The sequence below is a fragment of the Pantherophis guttatus genome, chromosome 2 (genome assembly GCF_059756535.1).
Source record: "Pantherophis guttatus breed Tessera chromosome 2, ASM5975653v1, whole genome shotgun sequence".
NCBI classification, from domain to species: Eukaryota; Metazoa; Chordata; class Lepidosauria; order Squamata; family Colubridae; genus Pantherophis; species Pantherophis guttatus.
In genome coordinates, this window is record NC_142064.1 from 134,693,693 (window position 1) to 134,712,508 (window position 18,816).

At 42.1% G+C, this 18,816-nt stretch overlaps 1 protein-coding gene across 1 annotated transcript; it reads right to left on the reverse strand.

Annotated features, from left to right (window-relative positions):
- Positions 1–266: 266 nt before the first annotated feature.
- On the reverse strand, positions 267–18,100 carry METTL1 (methyltransferase 1, tRNA methylguanosine). The gene is made up of 6 exons (XM_034412205.3): positions 17,952–18,100; positions 15,113–15,279; positions 10,210–10,394; positions 8,736–8,849; positions 5,014–5,115; positions 267–2,660 (listed from the first exon to the last, which is right to left on the reverse strand). Exons 1-6 carry the CDS (start codon positions 18,035–18,037, stop codon positions 2,532–2,534), a joined length of 783 nt encoding a protein of 260 aa, XP_034268096.2. The 5' UTR covers positions 18,038–18,100; the 3' UTR covers positions 267–2,531.
- Between the last annotated feature and the right edge of the window lie 716 nt (positions 18,101–18,816).

Here is an 18,816-nt window from a genome sequence, read left to right on the forward strand (position 1 = left end):
GTACGGTAGCAGAAGTTACTAGAGAGAGTATCTTTAATTCCCCTCCCCCCCTCCATTTTAAGTGTTTTAAAATACATTTCTAACCCTTAACAGATGCAATGAAAAGGCTGAAGTGGTGTAAGAAATACCGTTTTAAATTTCCTTTAAAAACAAGTTCTCAAGCTCTTGCTGGGGGCGGCACAGACATTTATGGGAATTTTCAATGCTCCCAGCTCTTCCTTGAGGTTAGTAGCGGCGAAGGAAATTACAGAAAATGCGTACATATCTTTGTGTAATTAAAATTTATGATTATTCAAATAATAATTTGGATATTTGTAGTATTTTACATGCATAATCTTGTACCTATGCTAAAATATACATCGTGTGCACAGGGGTGGGAAGGATGATAAACATGTCATGCAAATTCCTCAAATTTAAGTTAATTTAACTAGCTAATTAATCCAGGTAGGTTTAGATTTGGCTATCAACTGACCCGAGTTTTGTTTGGGGCTGAACTATTTCCATCCAAGTGAGTTATTTCTAAGTCTTGACATTTAATAATACTTTTCCGTGGCCTTTTAGATCTTGGTCTATTGGAAGGTTTCTGTTCTTAAATTGTAGCTCTCCTTTGCAATTTTGTTCTACGATTTCATGTCTTTTAATTGTTCTAAACCACTCAGAACTGTAAGTCGAAGCAGAATAGAAATAATGCAAAATAAAACAAACTACCCCCATTCATATTGTGGGTAGAACTACCTCCCCCCCCGACAAATATTCTTAATGGAGGCAAAGTCCAAAAGAGGCCGTCTAAAAAATGGAGCCTAATGTGCCTATTGGGTCATTTCAGGTTACCCACTTGCAGTCAGAAATGGAAGAGATCAATTTGGTGGCATAGTGGTTAGAATGCAGTATTGCAGCCTAAATCTGCCCACTGCCAGTTCGATCCTGACTGGCTCAAGATTGATTCAGACTTCCATCCTTCCAAGGTCAGTAAAATGAGGACCCAGATTACTGGGGACAATATTTCGACTCTGTTAACTGCTTAGAGAAGGCCATAAAGCACTGTGAAGCAGTATATAAGTCTTAAGTGCTGTTGCTTATTGCTATGTAAGCTCTCCCAGCCTATTTGTAGTAGCATGATTATGATTGCACCGTTTTACTTTTATTTCCATCCTGGAGGGGAAGTGAAATATCGAAAAGGCAAAAAGGGAAGAGAAAATGACACCCACTCACTGCAAAGGACTAAAACTTTGGTGTGGAAAGACTGGCTGAAAGGTGTAGGCAGGACAAAGAAGTGAGTCAACGGATTGGGTCATCCGCTAGGTCATTTGTCACGGCTGCAATAGATCATCATTGTCCAGAACAAGCATTTTTCAACCTCAAAGGAAGCCGCCTCAGCAAAGGACCTGCTCTACAGTCGACATGGAAATGACAACTGTTATGTGTCTGCTGCTTTCGAAGGACAGGAGTTTCTTCTACCTCCTGTGCGTTTTAGACAGAGAAACGTTTAACGACTAAGCAAAGAGCCTGGCTTTCATACAGAAAAGGGGGTGAGCAACGGATAGTTTCTCCTGCAACTGAAGCTAGTGAAGGGATGAATCACGAAAGATCAAAGTATCCTAACAGATGGCTTTGGGCAGAAGGCGTTTCACCCATCTGCACCTCAGCTTCTGTGCAAATTGCACTGGCCCACTGCAGAGGAGCCATGGTGGCGCAGTGGTTAGAATGCAATATTGCAGGCTAATTCTGCCGACTGCCAGCAGTTCGATCCTGACCGGCTCAAGGTTGACTCAGCCTTCCATCCTTCCGAAGTTGGTAAAAATGAGGACCCAGATTGTTGAGGGGTAATATGCTGACTCTATAAACTGCTTAGAGGGCTGTAAAGCACTGTGAAGCGGCATATAAGTGCTAAGTGCTATTGCTATTTTTTCCATACGACATTATGAGGGGAGCAGGCTGGCAACTTGTCGCTGCGGTAATTCCCCAAAGGATTTTAGAACTGGCAAAGATCTGGAGGAAGAGGGGATGGCACTTGCCCTGTAACATATACCAGTTATTGGAGGTGCAAGATATGGGTCTGAAGGTGAGCTTTGGGGGGGAGATAAAAGAGGATGACAAGAAATACCAGAATGAACCAAGTCCCAAAGGGGTCCTATTCATGCTCTCAAACCAAGGAAAGCTGGATCCCCCACAATTCACTTATTTTAACGAAACCGTCCAAGTTTATTATAAACAAAATAAAGTGACAAATGAAACTATCTTAAAAGAGCCTCGCCTCCATCCTTAACTCTTGATCCTGCTGTGTACTTCTGACCTTTATGTGATCATCAGGAAAGCCAGTTGGATGCATTCCTTCTAGGGGCAAAATTAAAAAGCAAACATGTGAACCAAGAAAATCCTTATGCAATAGTGAAAATGTTTCACCAGAAAGGATTATCCACCCCTATTTATGAAAGGTCAACTCCAGTGCAGCCAGAAGCGTCCAATCCTACACTTTCGCCAGTCTTCTTGCTGCAGATATGAATGCCTACAAGGATTTAGGAAACTCCCAGTCATGTTCTTGCTATTTCTTGTTCCCTGATCCGACGGAAGACAGCCGGGAAGACTTTGCCTCCATTCCTCTGAACCTTCTTCCCTTCTTCAGTTGAGGTCCCTAGGAGGTTTACAATGGGGTCAGCGGCCTGTTTAAAGAAACAACGGTATTAGTTTACTGGATGGTCACAACATCCAGATCAGCAAATACATCCAATGAGGACGTGTCGCATCATATAGCTCCTCAAACAGTTTTTGCCGAAATGGTGATCCCAAGATGGAAACACAATCGGTCCAACCACCTGCAACTTCTGCAAAGTGCAAATACCAAAGGTGAGCATTCGGAGAGTTTTGTCCCTCCCTCCCTCCATCATCATCATCATCATCATCATCATCATCATCATCATCATCATGATGATTATTATTATGGTCCATCGGACAATCATCCACATGTTTAGACTGGATTTGGCATTTTTATTCACCAATCGAGGTGTTCCCAAGGATCTGGAACACAGAGTTGTTGTTAGATAGTGTTAAAGGTATAATCACATTATCTAAACTGTTCCAAATAAGACTGCCTTTTCAATTGACTAATGATGATTTTGACAATGCTGATGGTGTTTAAGTGTTGCTCCAGTTGCTTTGGGATTGCACTCAAGGTGCCCATTACTATTGGTACTATCTTCGCTGCCTTTTGCCATAGTTGTTCTAATTCTATTTCTAGGCATTGCCAAATGGACTAAAAGTTAGCAAGCTGCTTTTGTGAATAAATCTGTTCATTAACTTTTACTTGCAGCTCTGAATCTTAGGTTTTCAATCCTAGGTACTCTTAATAGGGAGTCAACTTTATGATCTTAATGCCAAGGTTGTGGAACAGGGGTGGCAAACAGGCGGCCCGCAGGCCAGATGCGTCACGCACAGGCCACACACACCCTTGCTCCAGGAATGGGGGAAACGTCATGAAATGTCACGTGACAGTAATGTGATGTGGCGAGTTGGACACTCGTGTTGTAGAACAAACTTTCCCAACCTGGTGAGATCTACAATTCCCACACCCAGACATCATGGGTACTGAAGCCATGGTTATCCTAATTTGTATTCCTCAGTGACCCCAATAGTCTTTTCCCCCCCTCAACTCTAGGATGTAAGGGATGCATAATGCATCTAAATTTAGCCTCTTGATGTCTTGTGGAACAGCAGGATTTGCCCCAAATGAATCTATTCTGGCATACGCACCTTCTTCTTCACTGAAATCCCTTGCTTTCATTAGTTACTAAACACAGCCATTTAAAATGTCTGTTACACTATTGGATTATCAGTGAACTCCCAATATGTCACATAAAGAAAGATGGTGTGGGTGGAGAGGAATAGAAATCTCTTTTAGAGAAGTGTGGAAGTACTTCCTGTGGTTTTCAAGCAGTTGCAACCCTATCTTCTTTCTTTCATTTATATACTGTAGATAGAGATAGATAGATAGATAGATAGATAGATAGATAGATAGATGATAGATAGATAGATGATAGATAGATAGATAGATAGATAGATAGATAGATAGATAGATAGATAAATAGATAGATAGATGATAGATAAGATAGACAGACAGACAGACAAAATTTCTATGGCTATCCATCTCACAAATGTAATCCTGGGGGATATAGAACAATTGAAAAAACAATAAAAATATAAAAACAGTCATTTTAAAAAATTAAAAAGTTTTTTTAAAAATCACAAGGCACAAGAGAGAATAGATATTAACCACGGTAACGGAACCACCTCAAGCTCTCACTAACAAGCTTCTAAGCTTGTGAGACAGAAAAGTTCTGAATACACATAATTTTTGACTTACATCCATTCATTTAGTGACCAAAGCAACAACGGCATTGAAAAAAGTGACTTATGGCCAGTTTTCACACTTATAACTGTTGCAGCATCCCCCCGGTCACAGGATCAAAATGGGGGGGGGGGGGGGCTTGGCAACTGGCTTGCATTTATGACAGTTGCACTGTCCCAGGGTTATGGGATTACCATCTGTAACCTTCCCAGTGGCTTTTTTACAAGCAAAGTCAATGGAGGAAGCCAGATTCACTTAACAACCGCATGATTCACTTAATAACTGCAGTGATTCGCTTAACAGCTGGGACCCCAAAAAAAAGAAAGAAAAAAAAGTCGCAAAAGGAGGCACAAATCACTTGCTTAGCAACGGAAATTTTGGGCTCAATTGTGATCCTGGAGTTAAAGACTGCTTTTATTCTTTTTATATTGCTCCATGGGTTTGCTATTTTGGTCGCCCGGAGAAAGTCCCATGAGCTGCAACCGGAATCAGGAACTTTAATGCAACGTGCAAGGAGTAACATACTTGTTAGTCCCCATCCCCTCCCCCCACCCCCGGGACACATAGACCCATGCACAATCATGGCTGAAATTGCAAAATCTGTTACGACAGAAACTGCCCAGCTACATACACACACACACACACACACACACACACACACACACTCTTACCAATTCTTTTAATGGCACTTCCTCGAAAAGGGGGTGTTCTCGAAAATGCTTCACCATCCATGTGTGTACCTCTTCCACATCTGTGATGGTATATACTAGGCCCTGGGCAAATGAAAGCTATGTTATATAAACAGGGAGCGAGACCAGGGGTGAAATGCTCTCGGTTCAACCGGATCGCCCGATCCGGTAGTGATGGAAGCGGGTGGTTTGGAGAACCGGTAGCAAAAATCCCTGCCCCCCCCAACCCCAGCTAAGCAGCACACTCATCAGAAGCTTTTTTTTTACTTTTAAAAGCATTTTTTCTACAACCTCTTCAGCCGAAAAAATGCTTTTAAAAGTAAAAAAAAAAAAGCCTCTGATGATTGCGCAGCTCAGCTGGTATCATCAAAGGCTTTTAAAAGAAAAAAACCTTTTTTTTCTTTTAAATGCCTCTGACGATCCAAGCTGAGTTGCCTGATTGTCAGAGGCATTTAAAAGAAAAAAAGTCTCTGCCGATCAGGCAACTCAGCTGGGATCGTCAGAGTCTTTTGAAAGCATTTTTTTTACAATCTCTTCGCCGAAGAGGTTGTAGAAAAAATGGTTTTAAAAGTTAAAAAAAAAAATGGCCACGCCCACCCAGTCACATTACACCCCTCCCCCAAGCCACGCCCACAGAACCGGTAGTAACAAATTTTACATTTCATCACTGGGCGAGACAGACCCTCATATAACCAGACTGCTAACCAAGGGAAAAAGTAGTTTAAAGACATTCGCATCTGCAAATTTCAGGTTCACTAGGAAAATCTCAAGAGCAAAAACTACCCTGTGCAGTAGAAAGACCAATGTCAGACTCGTGAGTAATTCTCAGCTACCTCTGACTCCCTCCCCACCTGAGGCAAAATGTTTGCAATCTTGGGGTTGTTGGGAGGGTACCGCGGCCACCATTAGTTCCGTCATCCCTATAGGAAGCGCTTCAGTTGGGCTTTCCCCAACCTCTTCCTCGGGAGCGCTAACTTTGGGGAAGTCATGGAAAAGCCGAAGGGAGAATATGATTCATCCCAACTGGGTGAGGCCGGATGCCATTCATCCCAAAGACAAGATTTTGTTGGTTTCAACTCCAAAAAAGGATGGCACACAGGCACTTCCTACTTTTTTCCTCTGGCAGGTGAAAGTGGAGTCAGCCAGAATGCCCTGCAGGAAGCAGCTAGAAATCAGGACTTCCAAGGTTTCCCGCCAGCACCAGCTCCCTATGAGATGTAGGGGAAAGTTGATCCTTTTCCTCCGGCAAGCAACTGGAACTCTTCCCTACTCAGAGATCAGAAATTCCCAAATGTAAGCAGGGCCTTTAGGGTTTGGGATACGCTGACACGACAGCACACGTTGACAGATTTCAATAAAGAAATGAATTGCCCTTGTGATTTAAAGGCAAAGTCCACTCTGGAGGCCACCAATTAAAATCTGCCCTCATGAATTAATTGATCCTCGAAGGGAAGACGCATCTTCCATTCATACCCTTTCTTAGAGCACAAAGGAGAGATAAAACTGTCTAGACCAGAGGTGGGGAACGATGGCCCCTTTATGACCTGTGGACTTCAACTCCCAGCATGGCTGTCTCAAGAATTCTGGGAGTTGAAGTCCACAGTCATAAAGGGGCCATCGTTCCCCACCCCAGCTCTAGACTAATGTTGGATATATACTACCGTCTTCTGCTTTGGCCCCATGCCTTAACCACACCAAACTGGCTCTCGCTTCACTTATTTAGTGAAGCCAAAAATGTGGTGTGGTTGGGCTGTTACTGGCTAAGGGCTATCTCCAATTACTGTAAACACTTAGGAATGGTCAATACAAATGTATGGTCATATTCCTCCTACCTTTTTCCAGTCACCCGATTTAACAGGAAAAATCTCAATAGGGACTTTTATTAGATAATTGAGAATCCAGGACTTTTACTGACTTAATGACAAATCATCCTGTGATCTATCATTTGCTCATCCTTTGTTTAACTCTGCTTGGGAGTTGGCTGACTCTCCAAGGACTTAGCTGGAATTCCTTCCCTCAATTTGTCAAGAGTTGTTGGAAGCCTGTCCAAGAATCTTCTAGGACTCCACTGCTGACCATCTGGATATACAATGGCTATTTTGGGCAATGCAATTTTTCTGTCTGGATGATTTAAAGTGGTAAGCTTAAACAAACCTATTTTGTCACATCGCCTCGAACAAAAAGTTTTAAAAAGAACCCCAAAGTCTAGTCCTTCTATTCCACTGACTTTTACATCCCCACTAGCACGTGTCCTCCAATTCTCCCAAATGATGAAAATGAATGAATGAATGAAAAGTGCAGTGGAATCTGAAAAATATACCCCACTTCTTTGTCAATAACAAAATACTGTTTGGATCCTCTAAAGAAAAATGTATGCTCTTTCTCTGAGGCATGGTTTCTCCACACTACCCTATGTGTCACAATTGGCCACTTGATCTAGATCGATTTATTGGCTGTACCGGTGATGGCGAATCTTTTCGGCACCAAGTGGGCCGCAACCCGGAAGAGGAGCTGCCCAGGGCGAATGCGCCCCCCCAAAAATGAACTTCCAGTTTCAGCTACTGAACTTCCGGTTTCAGCCAGCTACTCTTCCATGTTTCTGGCACACATGCACACATGACAATCAGCTGGCCGGCACCCATACTCATACAGGAAAATGGAAGACCAGCTCTTCTAGTTTCCGGCACTGCTGCATGCAAAAAGGCCAGCTGATTGTCATGCATGCATGCGCACCAGAAACCTGGAAGAGGAACGGGCGACACCGCACATGCCAGGCAACATGGCTTCGCATGCCACTTCGGGCATGCGTGCCATAGGTTCACCATCACGGGGCTATATTTATGCCCAAATCCATGATGATATACAATCATATGCAAAATTAACTTCACAGTCAATCCCTTCCATTCTAGCTAGCTAGCACTACTTCCCAGTATCTTGAACAGATGCAATTGCTCAAAAATAAATAGTATTTCACTAGAAGGACCCATTGTCCACAGCAGTTTTTATGGCAACTGGCTAACACAATGATACATGTCCAGAGGTGGGTTTCAGCAGGTTCTGACCAGTTCCAGAGAACCGGTAGCGGAAATTTTGAGTAATTTGGAGAACCGGTAGTAAAAATTCTGACTGGCCCCGCCCCCATCTATTCTCTGCCTCCCAAGTCCCAGCTGATCGGGAGGAAATGGGGATTTTGCAGTATCCTTCCCCTGGAGTGGGGGTAGGAATGGAGATTTTACAGTATCCTTCCCCTGCCACGCCCACCAAGCCACACCCACAGAACCGGTAGTAAAAATTTTTGAAACCCACCACTGTACATGTCTATTTGGCATTTAGAAAAGACTCCAATTGTTGGGACATATTTAAATATCTCAGATCAATATTGGGAAAATCTTGTGCCCAAAACTGTGAAGAACGACTTCAACTTTTCAACTTAAAAGTAGCTTGCACTGTTGCTGGAATAGGCAAAGCAGTAATCTGAAGGTATCTGCCTGCTGACGAGTCTCTTGAACTTACTTTGGTGGGAAAGATGCTCTCCCATAAGGAATCTTCCTAATATTGTACTTATTTTTTCTTTTATGCCAAAATCAAAAGAGCAGCTGAAATATGGGCAAGCAGGGGAAGAACTAAATTAAAATCTTTGCTGAGTAATTTTATTGGATTATAAACATAGGCTGCTTAGCTAACCAAGAATATCCCCTGCTCACCTGTTCGCGCAAGATATAGGCATATTCTGCCAGCAAAGTGGAGCTGATAATCCGCCATTTGTGTTTTGTCTTCTTGAAATGAGGATCAGGGAAGAGGAAGAACATTTTGAGGAGCTAGAGAGGTAAGAAAAGATAAAAGGCACGGAGGAGGTTGGCCTGGCCTTTCAGCAACCCAGCTCTCCTACTCAACAATCAGACCACATTCAGTCGCTAAAGAGCATTACAGGCAGTCCTCGATTTAGGATCACAATTGAGCCCAGCATTTGCATTGCTAAGTGAGAAATTTGTTAAATGAGTTTTGCCCCATTTTTTCGACTTTTCTTGCCACATTGGTTAAGCGGATCACTGCAGTTGTTAAATTAGTAACACGGTGGTTAAGTGAACCCATGGACTTTACTTGTCGGAAGGTCCCAAAAGGGGATCACCGTATGACCCCGGGACATTGTAACCACCATAAATATCAACCTGTTGCCGAGAACCCAAATGTAAATCCCGTGACCATGGGGAGGCTGCGATGATCATAAGTGTGGAAAAATGGTTGTAAGTCACTGTTTTTTCAGTGCCGCTATAACTTCGAACAGTCGCTAAATGAACTGTTCTAAGTCGAGGACTACCTATAATCATCTCTCCCTTTTGAATGAAGGCTGCCCCTCAGCAGGCAGGACATATGGATCATGTACAGTAGCTTCCCCTACAGCAGGAGTGTTAAACTTGTGGCCCGTGGGCCGGATGCGTCACACGTCAGCCACGCCCACGCCCGGTTTTAAGGGGGAAAAGTCCCGATAAGTCATGTGTTGACGTGATGATGCGAGTTTAACACCCCCGTTCTAGAATAGTGATGGTTAACCTTTTTGGTGCCGTGTGCTCAAAGCACGCTCGTGCGTGAATGCACGCGTGTGTGCCTGAATCCCCCAAATGCAATGCAAGCGCCCCCCCCCACGCATGCGCCCTGCCCCCTGCACCCCATTTTGGCCTCCAGGTTGGTGGAGGTGGCTTTCCAGGCCAAAACTGGGGCGCAGGGGGGCCTCGCATGGTATCCAGGTTGGTGCAGGCAACCTGCACATGCGCCCCACCCCCGCACATGCATCCTCTGCATGTGCTCCATCCCTCGTGCATGCGCGGCAGAGACAAGATGACCAGCTGGCCGGTGGGAGGCACACGCACATGCGTGGTAGAACTGGCCATAGGTTCGCCATCAGGGCTCTAGAGTCAATCTTAGCTTTTTAGATTAAAACATTCTTCAGGCAACAAGAGGTATCCGAAGCATCTACTTGATGCTTTGGGAAGTCAGTGCAGGATGTACATAAAATGTCTTTTTTAATAATATAATAATCCCTTCTCGTGAGCCATCTCAAAGATCCCTAAAATCAAAACTCTCCCAGAGCCAAACAGGGTGGGAGAAGACTCTCTTTCAGGGCTCCGAGACGGCTCTGCTTCCTGCAGGATCCCCAGCGATGCTTTTCAAGGGACTCACCTGTCCCTTGCAGAAGAAGTTAGGCAGGTGCTTCATAGCGTTGCTGCGAACGCAGGAAATATTCTGGAACTGCCCAGGTTGAGAAGCTCTGAGTGCCTGGATTCGGTCACAAACATAATCGGAGACTTTCACACGGAGCTCCAGGCCCAGCATTAGTGTATTTGGGAACAAGGGGGACAGGGCCACTACAAAAGAAAACAGCAATCAGCAATTTTAAGCCCATTTCCATATTCCACCTGCACGAAGCCCTACAGGTTAAGTGAAGTCTCCAAATCTTCTCCCTCCACCTGAATATTTCTTTCCTTCTTTTAATTTCAAGAGCAGGGAGTAGTTGACGTGTGGCAAAACGCCAACCTCTCGCCTCTCTTTTTAAGTTGGGGTGGCAAAACGCACCCCGGCACCAAAGTGGGACAAGGATGGGAAACAACTGTCCCACTTTGCCTGCTGATGAAGAGGAATCTAAATGAATGGCAGGTTCATCCTCACAGAAGTTTTCCTATTCAGGAAAATCCTATAGTAACCCTGTAGGTAGAAGGGAGCATCTGTGACCCACTTTACAAATTCATTCCTAACCAACCCAGAAAGGCTGCCTATCGCACCTACTGGAAGACAAAATTATAGGGGCGGTAAGGTAATTTCATAAAGGGACACGGTGGCTCAGTGGCTAAGATGCTGAGCTTGTCGATCAGAAATTTCGGCAGTTCAGCAGTTCGAACCTCTAGTACCACATAACGGAGTGAGCGCCTGTTACTTGTCCAACTTCTGCCAACCTAGTAGTTCGAAAGCATGTAATAAAAAAATGCAAGTAGAAAAATAGGGGCCACCTTTGTTGGGAAGGTAACAGCGTTCCATGCGCCTTTGGCATTTAGTCATGCCAGCCATATGACCACGGAGACGTCTTCGCACAGCGCTGGCTCTTTGGCTTTGAAACAGAGATGAGCACCACCCTCTAGAGTTGGGAACGACTAGCACATATGTGTGAGGGGAACCTTTACCTTTACCTAAGGTAATTTCAAAGAGGTGCCTTGGATATTTAGGTTAGATGTATTTTGGACACTTTTATATGACTCTTCCCCCCCCTCCTTTCCCACCATATTGGTGTCATTGCTTTTTGTAAAATCGCAATCTTGTCTCATGCTTATTTAATCTGCTGAAATAAGTGGAACATTTTTTTGATTAAAGGTGGTCAGGAGCAGTTGTCACCTACTTATATTATAACCCTGTTAGGACCTTCATATTTAAGAAATGGGCTTCTTTGCTTGAACTGCTCACGTGATCAAACTTAAGTGAAGCTACTTAAAGTGACATTATAAGAGGTAACTACAGATAGTCCTCAACGTATGACTGCTCTCTTAGTGAGCGTTTGAAGTTAGATACTTATGAGCCACTTCCTAAATTCTGACAGCTGCCCCTCTCCTGCATTTTGGATGCTTAGCAATGGCCCACATTTATGGCTGTTTGCAGTGTCCCACAGTCACATATATTATTTATTTATTTATTTATTTATTTATTTATTTATTTATTTATTGGTTGGTTGGTTGGTTGGTTGGTTGGTTGGTTGGTTGGTTCGATTATATGCCACCCTTACAATGTTTTTACAAAAAACTGGCATTTACTTCCATATTTTTTTTTTTATTTTTTTTTTTGCAAAAAAGCCTAATGGTAAAACAATTGGTGCATTTAGCAACCAAGGCAATCACTTTACATTTTGTTTAATGACCAAAGCAAATAAGGTCAAAATTTGGATCAGTCATGTGATAACCTGCTTTATGGCCATCACACTTACAACTGGGTAATGGATAGGCTCCATAACCGCCATAACTCGAGAACTACCTGTATACAAATAGTTCTCTTGTTGAAATCAGGAGGAAACATCCACTTAACATGAACTGGATTGCCACCAGCTTTGATTGCAGTCTCAATTTTTTCATCCATTTTTTTGTTATATTCCAAGCAAACAAATGTAGAAGGTTCTATCAATCTGGTGGCCTCCAGATATAAAAGAATTACAATTTCCAAAATTCTTAATCTACTAACCTGAATGTCACCCTAGCTGGCATTTTGGGGAGGGGTGGCGTCCACACCTAAAAGGCAAACAGCTTGGGAAAGCTGATTTAAATTGAGTGAGACAAAATATTTCTTTCTGTATTTAAATTCCACATTTGTATCGTAAAAGCCAAGGCTAAATTTGCTTAGGATTTCCAAACCATCTTTTTATTCAGAGAACTAATTTGATCTACACCTGCCTTCTTTCAGCAAAGTGGCTGCTGCCATAACTCCTTCAGATTATGTCCCATGATTATGATACTGTGGAATTCAACACCATATTCAACTGCCTGAGCTGCCTCTTGCTGTTCTTTCAAAGAAATTTTCGAATGCTTCTGGCAACAGAGGTTCTCCCTGAAGTGCATGACAAGCCTCGACAATCTCTCAAACATGGTCATGGTGGCAATGGGTTAAAGCTTCTGGATCCTGCTGGTCCTTCCCTCAAGCAGCAGAGGGAAGCAGAAATATTTTTTAACAACCTGTCACATTTTATACCCATTGTGGATCCTGGGCCATTTTGCAGAATTGGTAACCTATATAATCCTGAGTTTATAACATGTATATATTTTGTATTCTTGAGCTCTGATCACAGCACATACAGCCCTGCAATGGGTTAAAGCTTCTGGATCCTGCTGGTCCTTTCCTCAAGCAGCAGAGGGAAGCAGAAATATTTTTTAACAACCTGTCACATTTTATACCCATTGTGGATCCTGGGCCATTTTGCAGAATTGGTAACCTATATAATCCTGAGTTTATAACATGTATATATTTTGTATTCTTGAGCTCTGATCACAGCACATACAGCCCTGCAATGGGTTAAAGCTTCTGGATCCTGCTGGTCCTTTCCTCAAGCAGCAGAGGGAAGCAGAAATATTTTTTAACAACCTGTCACGTTTTATACCCATTGTGGATCCTGGGCCATTTTGCAGAATTGGTAACCTATGTAATCCTACATTTATAACATGTATATATTTTGTATTCTTGAGCTCTGATCACAGCACACACAGCCCTGCAACTCTCTATCATTCAATTTACTCCAAAAACCTTTAAAACCAGGACAAGAGACAAGCCTTTTTTTTTTTGCTGCAATTCCCATTGTCAACCAGCATGTTATAAATCTGCAAAACAAGCATGCGGACTTGGGAGTCTCTTAATAGTTAACAGCTTACATATTATGAATATGATACTATATCCTCTTGCTTAAGGGCAAAATGGTAGAGCAAGGTCCACCTCAAACTAACGTTGTTTGCAAGATGCATATAATTGGTGGGCTGCACAGACCACGCTAGACTGACAAATACACTTCTTCCTCCTATCACCTCCAAACGTGTCTATCATCCATGTTGGCTGGGGAGTTGTGGGGGTGGGGAAGAGGAGATAGCAAGGTCAACAAAAGGTGAACATAAGATGCATGCCTGGAACTGAATACAAACATCTATCCATAGGATATGTAAGTAACAGGACAGATGTGCTTCTTTGACTTTACCCATATTTATATTTATATTGTCACCTATCGACACCAAACTACAATGAATAGAGTTTGCTTCCATGGAACCTTAGTTGTACCAAAGAGTAGGAGCTTTGATAGATTTACAGGTAACCCTTGACATACGACCACAACTGAGCCCAAAATTTCTGTTGCTGAGTGAAACAGCTGTTGAGTGAGTTTTGGCCCATTTTACGACCTTCCTCGCCAGAGTTGTTAAGTGAGTCACTGCAATTGTTGAAGTTGGTCAGATGATTGTTAACTGAATCTGGCTTCCCCATTGATTCTGCTTCTCAGAAGCCCACAAGAGGTGATCACCTGACCCAGGGGGACACTGCAGCTGTCATAAATACATGCCAGTTATCAAGCATCCAAATTTTGATCGCATGACCATGGGGATGCTACAACGCTCATATATGTGAAAAACTGTCATAAGTTATTTTTTTCAGTGACACTGTAACTTCGAAAGGTCACTAAACGAAAGGTTGTTAAGTCAAGGACTACCTGCGCGAGGCATGCCAATAAGACCACCACCCCACATTTTCATGTGCTATAACCATTACAGAATTCACTGAATTGTATGTTCAATGTGGAACATGCTGCAAGGAGTTAAATTTTGACCTGTGGTATTTCAGATAGAAACAGTTTTAAGTCTCAGAAGCCTTGCAGAGTCTCCAGACTTTATTTCCTATGAATTCACACTTGCCTGGATTTGAAAAATAGCTTCATAGAATCGATTCATGCAGGAACAACTGACCACGTGAAAAACTGAGCACAAACTCACTATATTTATGTGATACTTAGCACAGCAAGGTCATTTTAATCAGATTGTACACATGGTGGCCACAATCATAACTAAAAATCACCTCAGTGGAAATCAGACCATAGGCTTAGATGGCAAAAAAAAAGATATACCTTACTCCAGCGGTGAAATCTAATTTTTTTTACTACCAGTTCTGTGGGCGTGGCTTGGCAGGCGTGGCAGGGAAAGGATACTGCAAAATCCCCATTCCCTCTCCATTCCTGGGAGAAGGATACTGCAAAATCTCCATTCCCACCCCATTCCAGGGGAAGGATATTGCAAAATCCCCATTCCCACCCCACTCTGGGGCCAGCCAGAGGTGGTATTTACTGGTTCTCCGAACTACTCAAAATTTCCACTACCGGTTCTCCAGAACCTGTCAGAACCTGCTGGATTTCACCCCTGCCTAATTCCCTTCTTATTATATCACAAAACCTTCACAGATCTTGTCCCAAAAGGAAAAAAAAATACCTAGAAAGGGTTTCTAATGGTATGAATATTCACATATCACTAAAATTTGGAAATAAGCTTAGTCTTCTTATGAATCAACGGAAGGGAAAAAAAATTACCAAGCAATCCTCCGTAACCGCAACCAATATCAGCAAATTCCACTTGATATCTAGATTTGGTTCTTTCTTCCATGTCCTTTGGATCATCGTGCCAATTATCATTGGTTAAAGGAGCAAAAAACTCTGGATAGAGTGCAGACCAGTCCATTTCCTCAGGCCTGGAAGGACTAATGGGGGGAAAAAACCAGAGGTTTATGAAACAAACACTGCAGAAGGAAAACTTTTAAGGCTATTCACACTTCAAAAACAAATTCAAAAGATCTATTTCGGACTAAACATAAATGCAGAGCTTGTCTAGTATTCAATACAGCTCTTTGGGCTTGAAAAAAAAGAGATCACTGCTTTAAAAGTTGCATTAATTTGAATAAATTGATTCTTTAAAGCATCATTTCCCCCCTCCCCCACTTTTTGCAGAAGCTGAAAAAAGTCTGGCTGCATTCATGACCAGAACTCCTCTTGTGTGAGTTGAAGGCCTTCTTTTGAGTCATTTTCAACGAATACTCAGTCCTAGAAACTACATATAGATCACTTTCTACATTCTCTTGAGAATTCTGAAAACAAGAATCCTAACATCTTTAAACAGGGCAACATTTAGAAAAAAATATCTTTGAGCCTATATTCTGGAATATCATTTAATGTGGAGTTTTTTTGGTGCTTTTCAAGCTTGTTTGCACCTGACTAGGTAGCATTGCTAACGAATGCAGGTTTGTTCTCTATTTACATATAGCAGCTTGCCCTGTGGTTTTCTCCCTGGTAGTTCCTTGATAAGGGTATTGTTCTCTGCTTGCTTGCTGTTAAACAATGTTTATCTGGGTGTAGGCTGCTGGAGAGGATTTTTGTTTGTTTCCTTTTTAGTTTTTATTATCTTTCGAATGGTGCATAAATGTGGTTTGTCTTTATATATCTATATAAATTGTCTAAATGACAAATTTCCAGGCATTCCCTAGCATTTTTGGATTTAGCTTAGTGTAGAATGCTCAGTGTTCTAGTTAAAGCTATAGTTGAATCTGTCCATGTGTTGTAAGATTAAGGAGTTCTCATTCTGTCTTCTAACTAATAATTGGGTGTTCATAAATGCACTCGGATAGTTTTCTACCTGTTTGTTCTACATAGTGGCTGTTACAGTCCTTACATGTTGCAGATGACTCTTGTTTTTTCTTGGGCTACCATGTTTTTTTCAGTTTACTTAAATTGTTTTGGAGGCATTTAGTTGGTTAGCGGACTGTGGTGATACTGTGTGGTTATAACAATCTGTTGGTTATTTCCAAGATGCTTCTGAGATGACTATTTTAAACACAGGAATATTCAAATGACTTATACTTCTACTGACATTCCAAGGACATGTGTTATAGTCAAATGAGGTACTAATCTGGAAGCAAAACACTTCCCAAATACAATAATTTAGGGACTTTCATGTTAAGACTAACCACGATAAATTCCAATGATGTCAATAGATTCTTAGGATTGCAATCAACCCACTAATTCAATTAATTCTCACTTTGGGAATAAAATTATCTGAGCTGTTTTCTAAAGATAGATTAAGCTAGATAGTTTTATCTACCTTATTTCCTAAAGTTTTTATTTCACATAATTATATACTGTACTATATTAGTTTCTATGAGTAATTTAAGTGATGTTTCTGTAATAGTAATTCTAAGTGTTATTTTTCATAACTTACAAGCTAAACTGAATATATTGAGATGGCTGCAAAGTGCCATCTTTGAATGTTATTTTATGTTGGTCAACGATCAAAACAAAAATTGACTGACTGCTATATCACTCCATTTCTGATTCATAGGATTACTTCTAAGCAATTAAGCAGAGGACTGCAGTGTTAATGATACTTTGAAATCAGGTCCCAAGGACATTACAGTATTTCTAAGCAAAATTCAACTCAAGCAATAATGGCTGAATTAAACAAAATTTACTCCTGACACTGAATAAACACACGCTGCCATGCTCTCATAAAAAAGGGATATGCCAATCTTTTCTGACCTGGGTACTCTCAGATAGGTTGGCATTTGCAGCTCCCAGAATTCTTAGCAATGGCCACGCAGGTTTTCTTTGAGCTGGTTTGCAAATAAGAATGTGCAAGAAACTGGGCTATGCATACACTCTACCATCTCTCAATACAGGCTTGATGCCGGTTCCACGTCCAACCGGCCTTCAGACAGCCTTTCTTCTGTACATTAAACTCAAGAATAGTCTAACCTGGTTTATAGAATATTATAAGATACACGTCCAGTGTAAATCCTGGTTAAACTGTACATTATTGCAAGTGGCCACAGAAATTGGAAGTTTTCCCATCTCCCTGTTGCCATCTGCACTTCTGTAGCAATGATTATAGTGTGCTGGTGAGAAATATGTTGTCTTGCTATCTTTTAGAACGAACGTCCTTTAAAATCAATAACTTGGATGAAACAAGATAGTTTCATGCTCCCCACCACCACCACCACTTAGGTAAAGAGATAAAGCCTGACTCACGTTAGATTTTTTTTTTCCAGACTATAGCTCAATTTACATTAGGGTGACTTTGTCAACAGCAAGAACTTCCCGCTTGCTAGATGTTCTGAACCACAGCTCAATACGACCAGTACCAAAGGGCTGCATCAACATTTGCGCATTCAGAACAGCCAAAACGGGAAAAAACCCAAAACCACTGGGACTCGTGAGCAATTTGCATTCCCATGAAATAAAAGCACTGGCTGGAAATTGGACGCTGTTCCTTTTCGGGGGGAGGCGGGGGGGGGACACACGTTTGTGAACTCGCAGGAAAACTATCGGGGGGAAAAATGAGAAGCTAAGGAACCGCTTAGGGTCAAACCCTGTCTACACTCACTAGAATAAGGTGTGATCCGCCAGCGGGTTTGAATGAGCGCGCTGCCGGTAGAAACGCTTCTGGGGCACCGCCGTTGCCTCCTCCATAGCCAACCAGAGTCAGAGACCCGGAAATGCCGAAACACGTGGATTCGCCTGTAAGTAGAAGTCGCGGATAATTAACGTCACGGCAGAGCGCAAGCGCGGGAGGAAGTTTGCCCCGCCTTTCTTTTAAAATGCTGGTTGTATGCCTATCAAAATTGATGGGTTCCCTTCGACGGATGGGGAATTTCTGGCAAAATCTGAAAAAACAAAAAACAAAAACCCCAACATATTCGAATAAAAGATATTTTTTAACGTCCACATCCTTGCCTTTCTACCTTCCTCATTCTGTATCTAGTAGTTGCAGGTTATGGAGTTAGCAAATGGTTATCGAAAGGTGTATTTAACAGATTAACAGAGTTGGAAGGGACCTTATAGGTCATCTTGTCCAATCCCTCACTCAAGCAGGAGACCCTATATCATTTCTGACAAATGGCAGTCCAATCTTTTCTTGAAAGACTCAAGTGATGAAACTCCCACAACTTCTGAAGGCAATTTCTGTTCCATTGGTTGATTGTTTGGAGCCAACTTTAAATAAAAAACCATTACAGGTAGTCCTTTGACTTACAACAGTTCATTTAGTGACCATTCAAAGTTACAACATCACTGAAAAAAGTAACTTATGACCATTTTCCATATTTAACAACCGTTGCAGCATCCCCCCCATGGTCACCTGATCAAAATTTAGACTGTTGGCAACTGTCTCACATTTATGACAGTTGCAGTGTCCCAGTATCACGTGATAACCTTTCGTGACCTTTGACAAGCAAAGTCGGTGGATAAAC